The 16,601-nt window shown below is 35.5% G+C and overlaps 1 protein-coding gene across 1 annotated transcript; it reads right to left on the reverse strand.

Annotated features, from left to right (window-relative positions):
* Positions 1-927: 927 nt before the first annotated feature.
* Positions 928-16,348, reverse strand: LOC125678534 (uncharacterized). Its single transcript, XM_056155248.1, has 9 exons — positions 16,199-16,348; positions 15,157-15,391; positions 13,918-13,995; positions 10,360-10,536; positions 7,830-8,149; positions 3,415-3,597; positions 2,814-2,955; positions 2,313-2,390; positions 928-1,158 (listed from the first exon to the last, which is right to left on the reverse strand). Exons 1-9 carry the CDS (start codon positions 16,337-16,339, stop codon positions 1,007-1,009), a joined length of 1,506 nt encoding a protein of 501 aa, XP_056011223.1. The 5' UTR covers positions 16,340-16,348; the 3' UTR covers positions 928-1,006.
* Between the last annotated feature and the right edge of the window lie 253 nt (positions 16,349-16,601).

The raw sequence follows: 16,601 nt of genomic DNA on the forward strand, positions 1-16,601 counted from the left end.
CGTAAAAGGTGGGTTTTGTTTTTTTTTTACCGAGGCAGCTGCCTCGGTTGCCTCAATGAAAGCTACGCCACTGGAGGGTCGGTGACACATGCATTGCTCTATCTACGAGCATTTGAATTTCGGTATCAGAGGATAAGTATTATCTGGGGACAACGTATTCAGCCATAATGATTTTATTTCAAAGTGAAATTTCCAAGAATTGAAACTGATGCAATGACAAGTTGTCTTGCGACATGCGGTTTTTAAGCATTTATGTGTATAACATCCTTATGTAGCGGCAATTTAGTGTAACTAAACCTTTTAAATTGTATATACATGTATTTTTAATCTTTATTTAACTGCCTTGAAATAGAGACACAGTTTTTTCTTTTTCATTGGTTCTATTTTCTTCTGTATCTTATCCGGCGACACTGATTTTGTTCAAAATGCACTTTTTTCTGGAATGAGTGTTTTGTGTAATATAAGATCAATACCTGTTCAAAAACTGTAGAATTAAAGAACTTTTTACTTATATATGAGATATGTTCTGAGTGACTTTGACCTTTCGAAAATGACCTTGGTCCAAAAGTCCCTGTCTTAAGGAATATTTGTAATCAATTGTGATCAATTTCTGGTGAAAGGTTTATGAAATGGAAACTTTTATATTAACAAGCTGTTGAAATAAGGAACTTTTATATGTTCTGGGTGACCTTGACGTTTCCAAAATGACTTTCACAGACCTTGGTCCAAAAGTCCTTATCCCAAGGAACATTCGTGATCAATTGTGAAAGACGAAGATAACGAACAGTGATCAATCTCATAACTACTGAGATACGTTTCTAATGAAAGGTTTAAAAGTTATGAGCTCGGACGGACGGTCGGACGGACATGACGGCGACTATATGCTCCCCCGAAATTTTTCGAGGATTATAGAAATTCTGCACATGCTTTTGAATGATATGAATTTATTGATTTATGTACATAGCAGTTATAATACATGATTATCTAGCAAGTGTTTAGAAATAGATTAGTGTGGCTGAGAGACGTTTTCCCGGAACGATCCCACCAGATTTCCTGCCGGACGGTAGCTGGCTACTACAATGACTTTCCCACCAGAGGTTTTGGCTTTTCCGACTCCTATTTCTTTACTTCCTTTCCAAACCATTTGTGTAAAGTGTCCTGCAGAGATAATGGTAAAAGTGATAGGGTTCTTCAGGAATTACTTAATTAAGAGAGCATTAGATTTTTATGGTAAAAACAAAACCCCACAGGCTCCGTCACGTTACTTTATTCTTTTCAATTTCGGTGTGAAGGGATATAATAAAACACAATATTGAATGTCATTCGTCCTTTTCCATTACCGAAAATTTCCAATTACGGAAATAACCGAGTAGTTACGACTGGGGATAACACAGAGAAGTACTCCTGACTAAATCACCATAAAATGAGACTCGAATAAAAATCTCAACTTAAATCTATAAGATGATATAATAATGTAATACATGATATCTGCTTGTGAAACACTGATGCCCCCGCACTGCTGCAAAGTCATTCTGGTACCCCAAAAATGATCTCGTCACATGGAATACGCATATGGAATTAGCTGCAGATCTGTAGATCTCTGGGAAAACATTGGGACAGACCAGAGAGCTACAGATCCACGCGATACAAAAACCTGCAAATTACGGCGCAGAAAAAAATTCACACGGTTAAGGTCTTACATCGCCGTATCTCCGTACAACATCTAGTTTTTGACCCAAGTCTCCGTGTATGGTCGTGGAGCAGAGCTTATACATTACTGCTTACCTGAGTCTAGGACCTTGGTTCGTTGTTGAGTTTGCCTGACAGCTTACCTGAGCCTAAGGATCTTCGTTCGTTGTTGAGTTTGCCTGACAGCTTACCTGAGCCTAAGGATCTTCGTTCGTTGTTGAGTTTGCCTGACAGCTTACCTGAGCCTAAGGATCTTCGTTTGTTGTTGAGTTTGCCTTACAGCTTACCTGAGCCTAAGGATCTTGGTTCGTTGTTGAGTTTGCCTTACAGCTTACCTGAGCCTAAGGATCTTGGTTCGTTGTTGAGTTTGCCTTACAGCTTACCTGAGCCTAAGGATCTTGGTTCGTTGTTGAGTTTGCCTTACAGCTTACCTGAGCCTAAGGATCTTGGTTCGTTGTTGAGTTTGCCTTACAGCTTACCTGAGCCTAAGGATCTTGGTTCGTTGTTGAGTTTGCCTTACAGCTTACCTGAGCCTAAGGATCTTCGTTCGTTGTTGAGTTTGCCTTACAGCTTACCTGAGCCTAAGGATCTTCGTTCGATGTTGAGTTTGCCTTACAGCTTACCTGAGCCTAAGGATCTTGGTTCGTTGTTGAAGTCGTGTTTACTGATTTCACTGTACCACTGATCACAGACTTCTTTTCCTGATGAACAAAATCGCACAATACACTACATCTATTTTTGTATTTCAAAAAACTTTTCAAAATGAACACAAAGCTTTGATAACATGATGCTAAAGTGGCGATCATGGTAAGCGTTTGTGATTGAAGAGTCTTACGGGTCAATCTGTCATGAAAGGTATCTTTCGATGATTTAAAAATGATTTTGGTATATTAACAAAATCATTTTAAAACTGAGTGTTGTTACATGTATATTAGCAAAAATCATTTTAAAACTGAGTGAGTGTTGTTATATTAATAAAATCATTTGTACATGTATTTTTAAACTGATTATTATATCAACAAAATCATTTGTACATGCATTTTTAAACTGATCGTTATATTAACAAATTTTTTTGAATTTTTTAAACTGATTGTTGTTATATCAACAAAAACCATTTGCAGTACCGGAGTAGTCTCCCCCTGATGAGGACCATTTGCAGGCGATATTCTCTCCCAGTCGTTCTCCTTTGTGCATACAGTCGCTGTGCTTAAAGGCATTGGTTGATACTAACTGTTCCGCCCAATTCTGAGCAAATGCGCTCAGATCCTACAGAAACAAAATGCCAACATTTTGAAAGCAGACAGAGGTTCAATAATTTAACACTTATTACATGGAATAGATCTGTATGGCGCAGGGCATATAAATGTATATCTAACGTTGGTAATGTTATGATACCCATATACTTTTTAATTTTTCTTAAAAAGAGAAAACTTGACAAATCATTTTATGAAATACATGTAATCAACAACACTAAGGAAGAGATCAATGTTGCTTTGTGAAACGCCCGAAGCCACCCACATAGACTGAAACATGTTATAGCTTTGTTTTAGTTTGATGGGACCCCCCGGGACCTTACCTTGGAGTGGCTTAGAGACGAAGCTCCGTGGGGACCCCCGGGACCTTACCTTGGCGTGACTGAGAGACGAAGCTCCGTGAGGGACTCCCGGAATCTTACCTTGGCGTGACTGAGAGACGAAGCTCCGTGAGGGACTCCCGGAACCTTACCTTGGCGTGGCTTAGAGACGAAGCTCCGTGCTTCTTTCTGTATTTGTTGTGGACTTTTACGCATTCATCAATAAACTGTTTGATGGATTGTGGTTTCTTGGATCTTTCTTGCGATGACCCCGAGCTGGAGCTGGATGAATCCCTCTTCTTTTTATCCTTTTTATCCTTAAGTCCTTGGAAAAACTGTGAACAACAGCAACCCATTTTTGAATTCTTAAACAAATTCACTTTTCAAAAATTATCTTCATTCGTGCTGCTTCATAGACGTTATAATTTATATAATCCTAAATTGACGATCCGAAACGAGCTGCAAGTTCTCAAAAAGATATAATCGCGTAGAAAATTTTCTGTTTTCTTATCAAGAGCTTTCACTGAAGTGCAGAATTGCGGAGGCCTTGATATGACGAAATTGTCAATAAAAACAAGATGTTCGAGTAATACACAGAAGGGGTTGTATTGCATATAACCAGCGAGACGTGAGGGAATGTATTTATATATAATAAGTTGGGCTGTCTTCGTGGTCACACTATATAACACAAGAGATGGAAGCAAGATTTATTAGAACAGTGGGAGAAGAATTCAGGTGATCTCGCGGTACCCAGTATATATTTATCTAACCAGCTCAAAGATTAAAGAGATCACGTTATCTGAAATCTTTAAGGCTGGTAATGAAGAGAAAACTTTCAACAGTTGCTGTATCTGTCATCATACACACGAAATTTACCGTGCCCCGTGAATGAGTCATGTTTACTGAGGATCTATATCCCCGTATGTAACATATCGTCTCTCGACAATCAATTATTGAAGAGTCGACTGTAGTACTATATAATAAATTTTTTAGGGGATTTTAGCTTCCCAGAAACTGGTGGGGGGGGGGGGTATAAGAAACTAAAACTAAAAATGCATAAGAAAATAAACTACCTGAGGTTAAACCGATACATATGTAAGCTTCTTCAAATTCTGTTTACTGAATAAAATGATTTTAATAATGATAGCAGAAAACACAGAGAGACATCTGTTTCGCTAACGAGAGGCGAATCAGCCGTTACAACCCTTGTGAACAGCATTCATTGTCAGGCATAAATTGTAACAAGACAATAATCAATTACCCTTTTCTCTATTAATGACCAAAATACCCGTGTTTTTTTCTGTTTGCCTTAAATCGTACTTTGATAAATCAGTGACCACGGTCAGTTTTATTATTATTAATTTGTTTTACTACCCCGTTCTCAAACAACAAAAGATTTCCCTAGTTTAATTCACGTCATTAACGGTTGTACCAACTCATATCATACATTGTAATTCGTTGATTCCTAGGCCTGCATCGATTTAAGAAATGTATACTGTACATAACGACGGCGTTTAGGCAATACAAGAGCGATAACTCTACTTCAGTATATTGATGGATTTTGAGATTGATTTAGATAAGATAAGATAAGATAAGTTTATTCCAATTTTGGGCCCAGAGGGCATAACAGTAAGACAGTTTATAAAGAAGGAAATTCAAAAAAGAAAGAAAGTTTACAACATTAACTACAGGTTACAGAGACTGCAAACTGCGTGTGGATGCAGCATGTTGGGGAAACAAGTACATACATATATGAATTGCTAATCATGTATATATACAAGTAGATGGACAGTATCAGTATTATACCAATATATGAATAATAAACTATAATGATTTTTGCAGTTTTAAAGCATGACTTCTTTTTCTGAAAGTTTGCACTAAATATTCACTCAATTTGACAATTACTGATTTATAAAAGATGGCGTCCTTATATTTGGGATTGTTGACAGTTGTTGTGTTATACACATTAGTGGACATTATTAATTTTCGCTTGGTAATAGTCATTTCATATAAATAATTTTTATTTTTTTTTGAATATGCATTTTAGTAATTCCATAAGATTTTTCAGTAAAGAAACACGCTTATCAATTAAATTTAAATCCAAATGTGATTTATTTCTCTCATCTGAGGGACTAAAACTAAAAATGCATAAGAAAATAAACTACCTGAGGTTAAACCGATACATATGTAAGCTTCTTCAAATTCTGTTTACTGAATAAAATGATTTTAATAATGATAGCAGAAAACACAGAGAGACATCTGTTTCGCTAATGAGAGGCGAATCAGCCGTTAACGTTACAACCCTTGTGAACAGCATTCATTGTCAGGCATAAATTGTAACAAGGCAATAATCAATTACCCTTTTCTCTATCAATGACCAAAAAACCCGTGTTTTTTTCTGTTTGCCTTAAATCGTACTTTGATACATTGTAAATCAGTGACCACGGTCAGTTTTTATTATTATTAATTTGTTTTACTACCCCGTTCTCAAACAACAAAAGATTTCCCTATTTTAATTCACGTCATTAACGGTTGTACCAACTCACATCATACATTGTAATTCGTTGATTCCTAGGCCTGCATCGATTTAAGAACAGAGACATATAAAATGTATACTGTACTTAACGACGACGTGTAGGCAATACAAGAGCGATAACTCTACTTTAGTATATTGATGGATTTTGAGATTGATTTGTAAAAGATGGTGTCCTTATATTTGGGATTGTTGACAGTTGTTGTGTTATACACATTAGTGGACATTATTAATTTTCACTTGGTAATAGTCATTTCGTATAAATAATTTTTTAATTTTTTTTTTTGAATATGCATTTTAGTAATTCCATAAGATTTTTCAGTAAAGAAACACACTTATCAATCAAATTTAAATCCTAATGTGATTTATTTCTCTCATCTGAGGGACTACACCCCCCCTCCCCCCACCCTCGTGATTTCTTGTTAACAGGTAGTATACATTCATGATGCTATCTTCTTTAGTTTATAAAATGTCTCTGAAACTCAGAACCAGAGTGGACATCATCAGTGTTGATGAATTATGATTAAGGATTAGTAGTGATAATACCAAATGATTTAAAGCTTTGCGTGTATAGAAAACAATATTGTATCAGGTCTACTTCCAATATACGGAAATTCAGGAGGAGATAATATAATTTAGCATAAAAAAAGATGACAAGACTTGTGCATACATGTACTTCATTGACAAATCTTAAGACGCTATCTACATTTCTTTTAAATGCAAACGGAGAAAAATACAACTCGCCTTTTAACTGTTCCGTTCTTGCACAGGATGATATAATTTGATTAAACGCCCAATATATATACATTGTTCACACATGATTTTAAATGAAAGTTTAGCACATTATAAAGTTTGGACCCCATCTGTTTTTATTTAAAACCTTGTTAGAACACGGTGCCTCGAAAAGTATATTTTCTTAACTTAACTGCAAATAATTTCGAAAAATTATGAACTAAACCGAAAAAACTATACAAAAAATACAATACAAAAATAAGAAATACAAAAAAAATCCAAAAAACCAACAAAAAAACCCAAAAAACAACAAACAAACAAAACGCCGCTTCATATCTTATAATTTGTGAAGCAAAATTACCCATTTTCCAACAGGAAGACGGCGTGACGTACTAGAAGAAAAGAGAATTTGTAAATTAATTGTGCACCAAAATGAGACTAGTGATTGAATTTCATTATCTGTGTGATATCATTGGGACAAATATAAAATCAAACTATCAACACATATTAAACTTTTGTTTTATATCATATAGAATGTAGAATTTAACAATTAAACATTGATTGTAAATTTATGAATATTGTTACGGAGACAGCCAATTTTCACTCGTGTTTACATGTCCTTGTCTACTTTTTTGTATATTCTCCTCAACACTGAAATGCATTCAATGAGATTAAAGAATAACTTTGTTGCGGAGATCGAAAATTACATGAATGCACATCCATGCGATAACGATTATATATGGTCAACAAGATTTGAAGAGTGAAGAAATTGATTTATTCCTCACTATAGTGATAAAAGTATCAGGCGTGTTGTTTTAAATAGGAAATTTATTGCTATATGGTTTTATAAATGCACAACAAGCATGCCCAGAATTCGTAAGACTCTTACAGCGACTGGTAGAAATTAAATTAGTCTAGATACCCCGGTCTAATACAGTGTACATGTATTTGAATACGTATATGTATTTTTCTAAGAAAGCTTCAAATTTAATCGAATATAATGAGGTCATTATCAAATATTTTAATGGGTAAAAGGACTCATGATTTCTGAAGTAAATCGTTTACTTTCAGTATTTTTTTCTAACGGCAGGTACTTGAGAAATAATTATGTGATATAAGGAAAATGTATATAAAACATTTTTTTTCATCTAATGGCAGGTAGGCCTACATGACATGAATGTTAAATAAGGAAAACGTATAAATCATCTAAGGGCAGGTACTTGAAATGTATAAATGTATAAAACATAATATACCTGTGGTTTCCATATAATAGTAGCAGTTAATTGAAATGAGAATACCTACCCCTGACACACCGCCTCCTTTCTCCTTCTTACTATCTTTTTCTTTTTCCCTTCCTCTCTCTATCATCAGTGGTCCAGAAGCGGTGGCCCCGCCCTGTTCTCCGTGTGTTACGGTTTCCTTCCGATTGGTTACTTTTGAACCGTCAGCTTTGATAATGGTCTCTTCCACTACAGTTTTTGTAATCTTATTGGCACCACTTCCGGTGGTTTCTGTAAAGGTTCTCGTAGATTTTGATTCCATTCTTCCACTTCTGTTTTTACCAGCAGTTAATCTGTTGAAATCCTGTGCCAATGGACTCGTTTCCCTTTTGATGATGGGTTCTGAAATTATGCCATATTGGGAGATTGGTTTCTTCATCATTTATTTGGCACATGGTTCCATATGTAATGATCACTTCTTTTGTATCTATTAGTCATAATCAATCATTTCTTCATTATCTTTGTACTTCATTTGCTTAATCAATATACAGCCTCCTATTTTATACATTCTCGTATAATGCAGTTTCATCAATAATCTTGTAGCGTATATACATGTACATGTAGTTCGCATGCGTTTAATACTCAAATCACAATTCTCGTTCATTTCAAGTTGTTAACGAGATCTCGACCTTCTTTTTTAGCATTTAAAAATTTTTCTCATACACTTACAAAGCATCACCAACAAACAAAATTTCAATTTTAGATTCAATCTAATTTGCGTACAAGTCTTTAAAACTAATTTACGGCTTAACAACAGAAGTAACGCACCGGTCTTCACTACGTATTTGAAGGTGGGGGAGTTTTTAATGAAATCCTGGTGACGTGAAGTGCAGATACACGATACTAGTAAAATCGATGGCCAATAAAATTCTTAACTGTTTAGGGACTTGTTGACAAAGTGTTATCACTGACGCCACCTTTCACCCGTCAACACGCACTGTCTCTCTCAGTGTGAAATAATATAGCAAGATAGTAACTCTAACACAGAATAAGACACCCAATGCTCGAAAGGTTTGCGTGTATAGAAAAGTATATTGTATCAGGTCTAGTTCAAATACACAAATGTACTTGTTATGATGATAAATGGAGCAAATATGTCCAGTAAAACAATTAAAATTTACAATTATCTTAATTATAGTAAAATGAAAAACGAAGAGCGTTGTTTTTTCGACAGTTAACCTCAAATTATATTCATGTTCAAAACAATTTACACTTAATCATACTTACATCTATTCGTGGTACATACGACACTGTGAAAGGGGAAATCCACAAAGATGAAAAATGGAGATTTTATGTTATGGTTTATAGCGAATGAGAAGCAAATAATAAACTGACTTTGAAGGAGAATAAAATAATGTCCGTAAATATGAGATTCGTTGAAACGTGAAACGGTGGCTTGAATTCAAAATTTTAAAAAACCTATTTAAATGGGTACATGTACATTAATGTGATAGGAAATTTGAAAAACATATTAAACGGTAGTACTCAAGGTAATGGAATTTTAACAAAAGTGATTTTTAAGAATTGTACGACTCACCTATTTGATTTTGTACAGTCCTATGATAGCAAAAGTGAGACCAAGAATCGATCTCCTCCGAGAATTTAAATCGCCGGCGGACGGCCGCCGCCCTTCAATCCCACGCAAATAATTATGATATAAAAATGGGTCAAGAGAGGAAAAGCCTAAACTACCCGGGTAGTTAAACATAGAGCAATGAAGGCTTCCACGATTAGGACAAAGCAAACAATTGCTTTATAGATTTTTTATGCATACTTTTCAGATATGTTAAATGTATTATGTTTGATCGTCCAGAACTTTCAAACTTTTATTAACTATTGGAGTTGACACAGGGATTAAATGCGATGTGTGCATCATTCATTTGGTGTACTCCTCTCTGATAGTAAGCGATTTATTTGAATGGAGTAAAACCTTTGTAATCAACAAATCTAAAAAATAAAAAATCAATGAAAGCGTATAATGTCTAAAAGGAAAATGAAGGCCTTTAAAAGCTGGTTTTCTTGATATGTATTTATGGCCTTTCTTGTTGTAAAATGTGGAGATTCAATAAATACCTGATTCCTGAACTTTAACACGCCTGTATTGAATACAAACAAGGGTGTCAGCTCGCTCGAGATACTATCACAGATAAAGATTTGAATTAATCCCTTACTTAGTTAATTTTAAAACATTCAGATCATTTCAGCAAGTGATGATGTCGAGCTGGGAAACACGAAGTACTATTTTGTTTCTATTTTGAACATTTCCGTATACGACACTATCTATAGTGTGCAATGTAAAACCAAAAGATGTAGGCATTATATATCTATATATACTGTGAGAAAGAGAGAGCGCTAGAGAAAACGAGAGAGAAAGAGAGATGAAAACACAACAAAATACAAGTTACTCACCGGTTTGAAAGAGATAAAATGTATTAATTTATAATTTTCACTTTATTTCCGCTTAATAATGTGCACATCTGTATATATCTGAAATCGATTTTTTAACAATGAGCTGGTCAGATCACTACGTAACGCGTTACTCTGTGTGGTACCTGTCATTCGGTGTGGACTTTTCTGGTCACCTGGCGCCAGTACGTTGTCTCGGAATCTACCGACGACATTACCAGCGGGCCTATAGTTAGCCACGATGATGATTCTGCCATCTCTCGAACGGGCTCTTCCGATACCGATTTCCCGACTTCCTTTCCAGATTAATTGTGTAAAATGTCCTTGAAAAGAAATAGAGCATTTTGTAACTTAGCAAAAGAAGCTTTGTATTTCTAAGATACACGTACTTTATACTACATAAGTGATGATAGCATGACTTCATTAAAAATAGCAGTATGACACTCTCTACATGACACACAAGAGAACAAATATGTATTCATTTTCAGAGGAAATATTTGGTAACTGATTTTAAAACAGACTGGCAAATTGTTCATATTGAGCTTCCATGTTCATGAAATTTTTGATGATTCAAAATTTGCCAATACGATTTTATCAAGTATAAGCTATATTATACATTGGATGCAAAACTGTTAAAACCGGAAGGCCACACAATTCATTACTAATCTATAAAACAGTGTGCTACATCAATCCTGTAAACATCACCATCTGCTTAGTACAATGTACAAGGAAATCGAATTTGTCTCGTGAATGTTAGGTCAATATGCCCGTGTTTAACGATCATTTGTGAGTGTGCAACGGGAAATACTGTAACCCAATAGATAATGAAAAAAGTGAAGATAACGAACATCGAGAAATCTCATAGATCCTGTTAAAAATGCAAAATTAAGAGGACAAGCACGGACCCCTGGACACACCAGAGATGGGATCACATGCATAGACACACCAGAGATGGGACCAGGTACCTAGTCCTATAAAGAATACACAATTAAGAGAAGGACAAACACGAACCCCGGAATATACCAAAGGTGACATCAGGTACCTAGGGGAGTAAGCATCCCCTGTCAACCGGTCGAGCCGCTGTACGCCCTATGTGTATATCTTGATTTAGGTAAATAAAGCAATCTGTAGTCAAAATCAATTATTTAAAGAACGGTCTAACAATTGGTATGAAACACGTCAGAGAGAATTCGACATAGTGGTAGCTTGTATTTGCAGATTAGATCATTATAACGACCATAGATTTTGCGAAATACTGAATTTAATCGATATTGTTGAACCCCCAAATCAGCAGAGAGAAACACCATATGCAGATAATACTGGAAAATTACTATACAAATCTGGGAAGTTGACGATTGAGAAGCTGAAGTTATCTCATTTGTCATAAAGTTGTGTTGTTGGTTTGCCGGTGACATATACGTTGTATGTTCAATGAAATATCCCCAATATGAAACAGATATGGAACACTTTGAGTTGTCCGAGTTCACTGGAAAATATCGAATCGACATATGACTGAAAATGAGTATTCTTAACAGATAAAACGTCGTCAATATATCTAAATTTCGAGTTGAAGACCACAGCAAGAGATTGTTTCTTCTCATGTAGAAGCTTGTGAATAATTTTGCCTCCTAAGAATGCAAAAACAGGTAAGCTAATAATGGAGCACAGTTTGTGCCCATGGCAATTCTAATAGACTGTTGTCAGAAGATCGACTACTTTAATATATCAATGAGGAACTCCTGCATCTTTTTAGAATTCAGATTGGGATATCTTTTTATATGAAATATAATGTTCGGCATTCTTCCAAAGAAAGGTATTTCATTTTTTTATTCCTATTTTTCTGTATTTTTTTTATATTGATACTTTTAAATACGTAAAATATAGATATTATTGACTAGCCGTGAGTTATCTAAACGTAACAGACCCTGACTTGTCTCCATATTTGGTAATGATTTCCATATTTGGACGTAGTTGCAGAACTGTAGCTCTCTAGATGAGAAAATATTGGGACAGATCTGTCTCAATATTTTCTCAGAGCTACAGTTCTGCAGCTAATTTGAACGATGGTAATTGGAAATAGTCCAACAAGGTCAAACTCTAAACTCATAAAATAAACCATTATATAATAAAGGCAAGCGTTACATGTATTTATTTTTCAAAATTCTAATTAAAAGAAAAAAAAAACCAAAAAAAAAAAAAAAAAACCCTAAACAAACAAAAACAAAAAAGGACCAAAAAAAAAAAAAAATTAAAAAGACAACAAAAAAAAAAAAAAAAAAAAAAAAAAAAGAAAGAAAGGACAAAACAAAGAAAATAAAAAAAACACCAATCCCCCCCCCCCAAAAAAAAAACCCAAAGAAAAAAACCCCAATATTAAAAAAGAAAGGAAAAAAACCACACCCAGAAAACATATTTTCCATCAATTTCAACAAAGCCACGAAATAAGTCGCGGATTTCGTGGAATGAGTATACAAACGGCACTGAAAACCCTCATCTAACTACATTGAAACAAAATGTGTCTTCATAGTTGTAAATAAGAAGCAATGGACTTCAATAGAAACAAGATGTACTGTGAGCAATGCTCACTAAGAATACCCCCCGCTTACCCCAATCTCCCAAAGGGTGTTGTTAATAGGTATAAATTACCTCTTTCCTGAGTGTAAAAATATGGTATGCATTTGTAGAAGAAAATGGAAGATATAGTCCGAATACAAATCCATGGTATAAACCTATAATTTTGACCTTGAGATCAAAGGTCAAGGTCATAAAGAGGTCATGAATGTACATGACACATCGTCTCATGGTGATACACTCATGTGTCAAATATGGTATGCCTATGTCAAAGAACAAAGAAGTTATGGCTTGGACACGAATCCATTGTAAAAAAAAAACCCTTTAATTTTGACCTTGAGGTCAAGGATCAAGGTCATATAGAGGTCATGAAGGTACTTGACACATTGTCTCATGGTGATACACCCATGTGTCAAATATGGTATGCCTATGTCAAAGAACAAAGAAGTTATGGCCCGGACACGAATCCATTGTAAAAAAACCCTTTAATTTTGACCTTGAGGTCAAGGGCCAAGGTCATATGGAGGTCATGAAGGTACATGACACATCGTCTCATGGTGATACACTCATGTGTCAAATATGGTATGCCTATGTCAAAGAACAAAGAAGTTATGGCCCGGACACGAATCCATTGTAAAAAAAACCCTTTAATTTTGACCTTGAGGTCAAGGGTCAAGGTCATATAGAGGTCATGAAGGTACTTGACACATCGTCTCATGGTGATCTACCTGTGTGCCAAATATGGTATGCCTAAGTCAAAGAACAAAGAAGTTATGGCCCGGACACGAATCTGCACAGACAGACAGACGGACGGACGGACAGACAGACAGAGTGATTCCTATATACCCCCCAGAAATTCGTTCGGGGGTTATAATTATACAGAACATACACACGGTGAATGTAAATTAAGTACTTTCTTTGCAAATTACAAGGACATTATCAATCCTATAAACTTAGTATAAAATTTAAATTAAATTAAATGATTTTAGTTAACACATATCTTTTTTACATTCAAACAAGTACAAATCTGTTCATGTGAGAGAATTCTCTTTTAAGATGTAGGCTATATTCTAAAGAGAATAGTGTGATAGGACCCTTATTTACGTAGTGCATGTTTAACCGTTTCTGGTTACCTGCCGACAGATTCCTGGGTTCCACGCCAAACCGGTAGAGCTTTATCTCGCTATACCACTGGTCTGTCGCCTCCTGGCCTGTAGGTAAAGATTGTGACTTTTGATAAGTGAAAAGCGAACATAACGAACAGTGATCAATCTCATAACTCTTAAAAGCAATACAAAATAGAGTTAGGTAAACACGGACCCCTGGATATACCAGGGGTGGGATCAGGTGCCTAGAAGGAGTAAGCATCCCTTGTAAAAAGAACATAAAATTTTTCATTATCATTTTCTATCGCTTCCTGTCGTTTAGTCTGCAGATTATTTTATTTTCGCGAGGTCATTTTATCGTGAAAAAGATTGTTGTACATGTAGTCTTAGTTTCGTGGTATTCTGATGGTGGAGAATTTGAACACCCCCCCCCCCCTTACATACACAATTACATCACATGTATCACATCAATGTTGCACAAAAGTCATGAACGGATTTTGTGAATTTGGCAGAGAAAATGTAACCAGGACCCAGGACCATTATGAGAACTGACAAGTCAAAAATAAAATTTTGTATTTACCCATGGATTGTTAAAATCCCACAAATGCTTTATTGACATTTTGAATCTAATTTAAAATACAATCTCAAAATGAATTTCATGAACTTTTAAATATCAATATTTCATGAATAAGATCAATCTGAAAATTCATTTGAAGTATATTCTCAGTCTTTGGTATAATATATATATATATATATATATATATATATATATATATATATATATATAATCCAAATAGAAAGAGTTGATATCACACAGTCAAAATAACTCAATAAAAAAGCAGGAAAATATACAGTTCCAAAATATATTTAAATCACTAGCGCTTTTTGGATTTTAACATCCATCCTCAGGTGAATACAAATTAATAAATCTATATATATATATATATTATGTTGTTGCTAAATATAGTAAAAGTGTCCGTAAAAGGAGAGCGAAATGAACAATCCACGAAACTGATATCGTCACTAGGCACGCTGAGTCCGGGATCGGAGCACCCAACCCTAGGCAAGCCTACCTATGACGCTGTGTGAACCGAGACAATAGGCATGATTTACAACGAATCAAAACTGACTACTAGAATTCAATCTAAAAGATATTCTATTCAATACACTTACAACTGTATAAATATAACCATAATAAACTATTCTTCAAGAACACAATGAAATTTTATCACTTAATTTTGAATATCCTCCCCCTCGTTTAATTACCGGTATACGAGTCTTGTGGATCAGAAGACCACTTCATGGCTATATTTTCTCCCACTCCCTCCCCCCGTACCGAGGCGTTGCTGTGTCTGAGGGTGCTGGATTGCGCTAGAACCTCCGCCCATCTCTGTGCCTGCGTCGATAAATCGGGAGCGTGTTTCAGAGGCTGGACGCCATGTTTGTGTCTGTATACATTGTGTTGTCGAATCACGTCCTCGGTAAGTTGGGCATCGCCTCTCTGTAAGACGTAATGCAGATCTGTATACTTTAAGTTTGGAGATTGATGAATACTAAAGTTATTGAATGTGTTTCATTGTTTATTTCTCCATGATAACTCACTTATCGGTCGGTGTATAAAGTATCGAACACTAGATACTAGTAGCTTTTCTATGCAGACAGTATAGATCCCTTTTACAGGGGTGGGGGTTGATTTCACAATCGTCAAAAGTTATTGACATAAAAAAAAATTAAAAGATTTTCTTCTGCCCAAAATTCAAAATCCGGATGGTATGCGAGCGTTCGTCCCGCAATTCATCTGTACAAGCATACATTCTTACCATCCAATACTACTATAAAAAAGTTAAGACCGATCACCCAATAAAATCGGTAACTAAACTTATTTCCAGGGGTGGATCACCCAAGTTTGCACCTCCTCCCTCAAAATGAAGAAGGTTGAAGATCCCAAAATGACAAAAAAGACCTTTTATGTAATAAATGTTCAATGAATGGGAGGGGGTGCAATCCCCATAATCCCCCTCTAGATCAGTCAAAGATGTACGTTACAGAATTGTTACAGGTAGACCGTGTGTAAGTCTGAAACATCAGCTGTGTCACGCACTCTTCCAAGTTTGACTTGCCGAAAAATGACTGATATATCTTCAACCAGGCGAACAATATCAAGTTTTTATCATAAGGCCCTATGTTGCGTTGACACTAAAAATTCACTTCTAGTGATTCATCAATGTGTGATATATTTGAAGGAACAATACAGACTGCCTTAGTTCACGGAGATTTTTTAATTAGAACAATTAACGACATATCCTACCTGATTGGTGATCCCTGCCTGCCTGACCTGAACGCGGTAGCTGGTGGAAAACATTCGGTGATTTTTTTGTTTGTTTGTGTTAATTTGACATAAAGTTTCGGCCCACTTAAAGTAAAACGGAAGTACATTGCGGAAAATCATTAGTATTAATATGTCGAGGACCGTTAACGTCTCCGTGAAACCTGAAAGATTGGGATAGGACGTCAAGAGGCTCGCAGGCTTTAACAGTCACATGAGAACCATACACGACGATTCAGACGCGAAACCTTGAAGTGCTACTAATTTCTTGTTCACAAACTGGGCTCTTCTTTTGGAAACTGGGGATATCATTTCCTCATAATCAGAAGTAGCAATCCTAATATCATATTACTATTATTTCAATAATCTAAAAAAAAATTAACTT

Source organism: Ostrea edulis, chromosome 2 (assembly GCF_947568905.1).
Source record: "Ostrea edulis chromosome 2, xbOstEdul1.1, whole genome shotgun sequence".
Classification (NCBI taxonomy): Eukaryota; Metazoa; Mollusca; class Bivalvia; order Ostreida; family Ostreidae; genus Ostrea; species Ostrea edulis.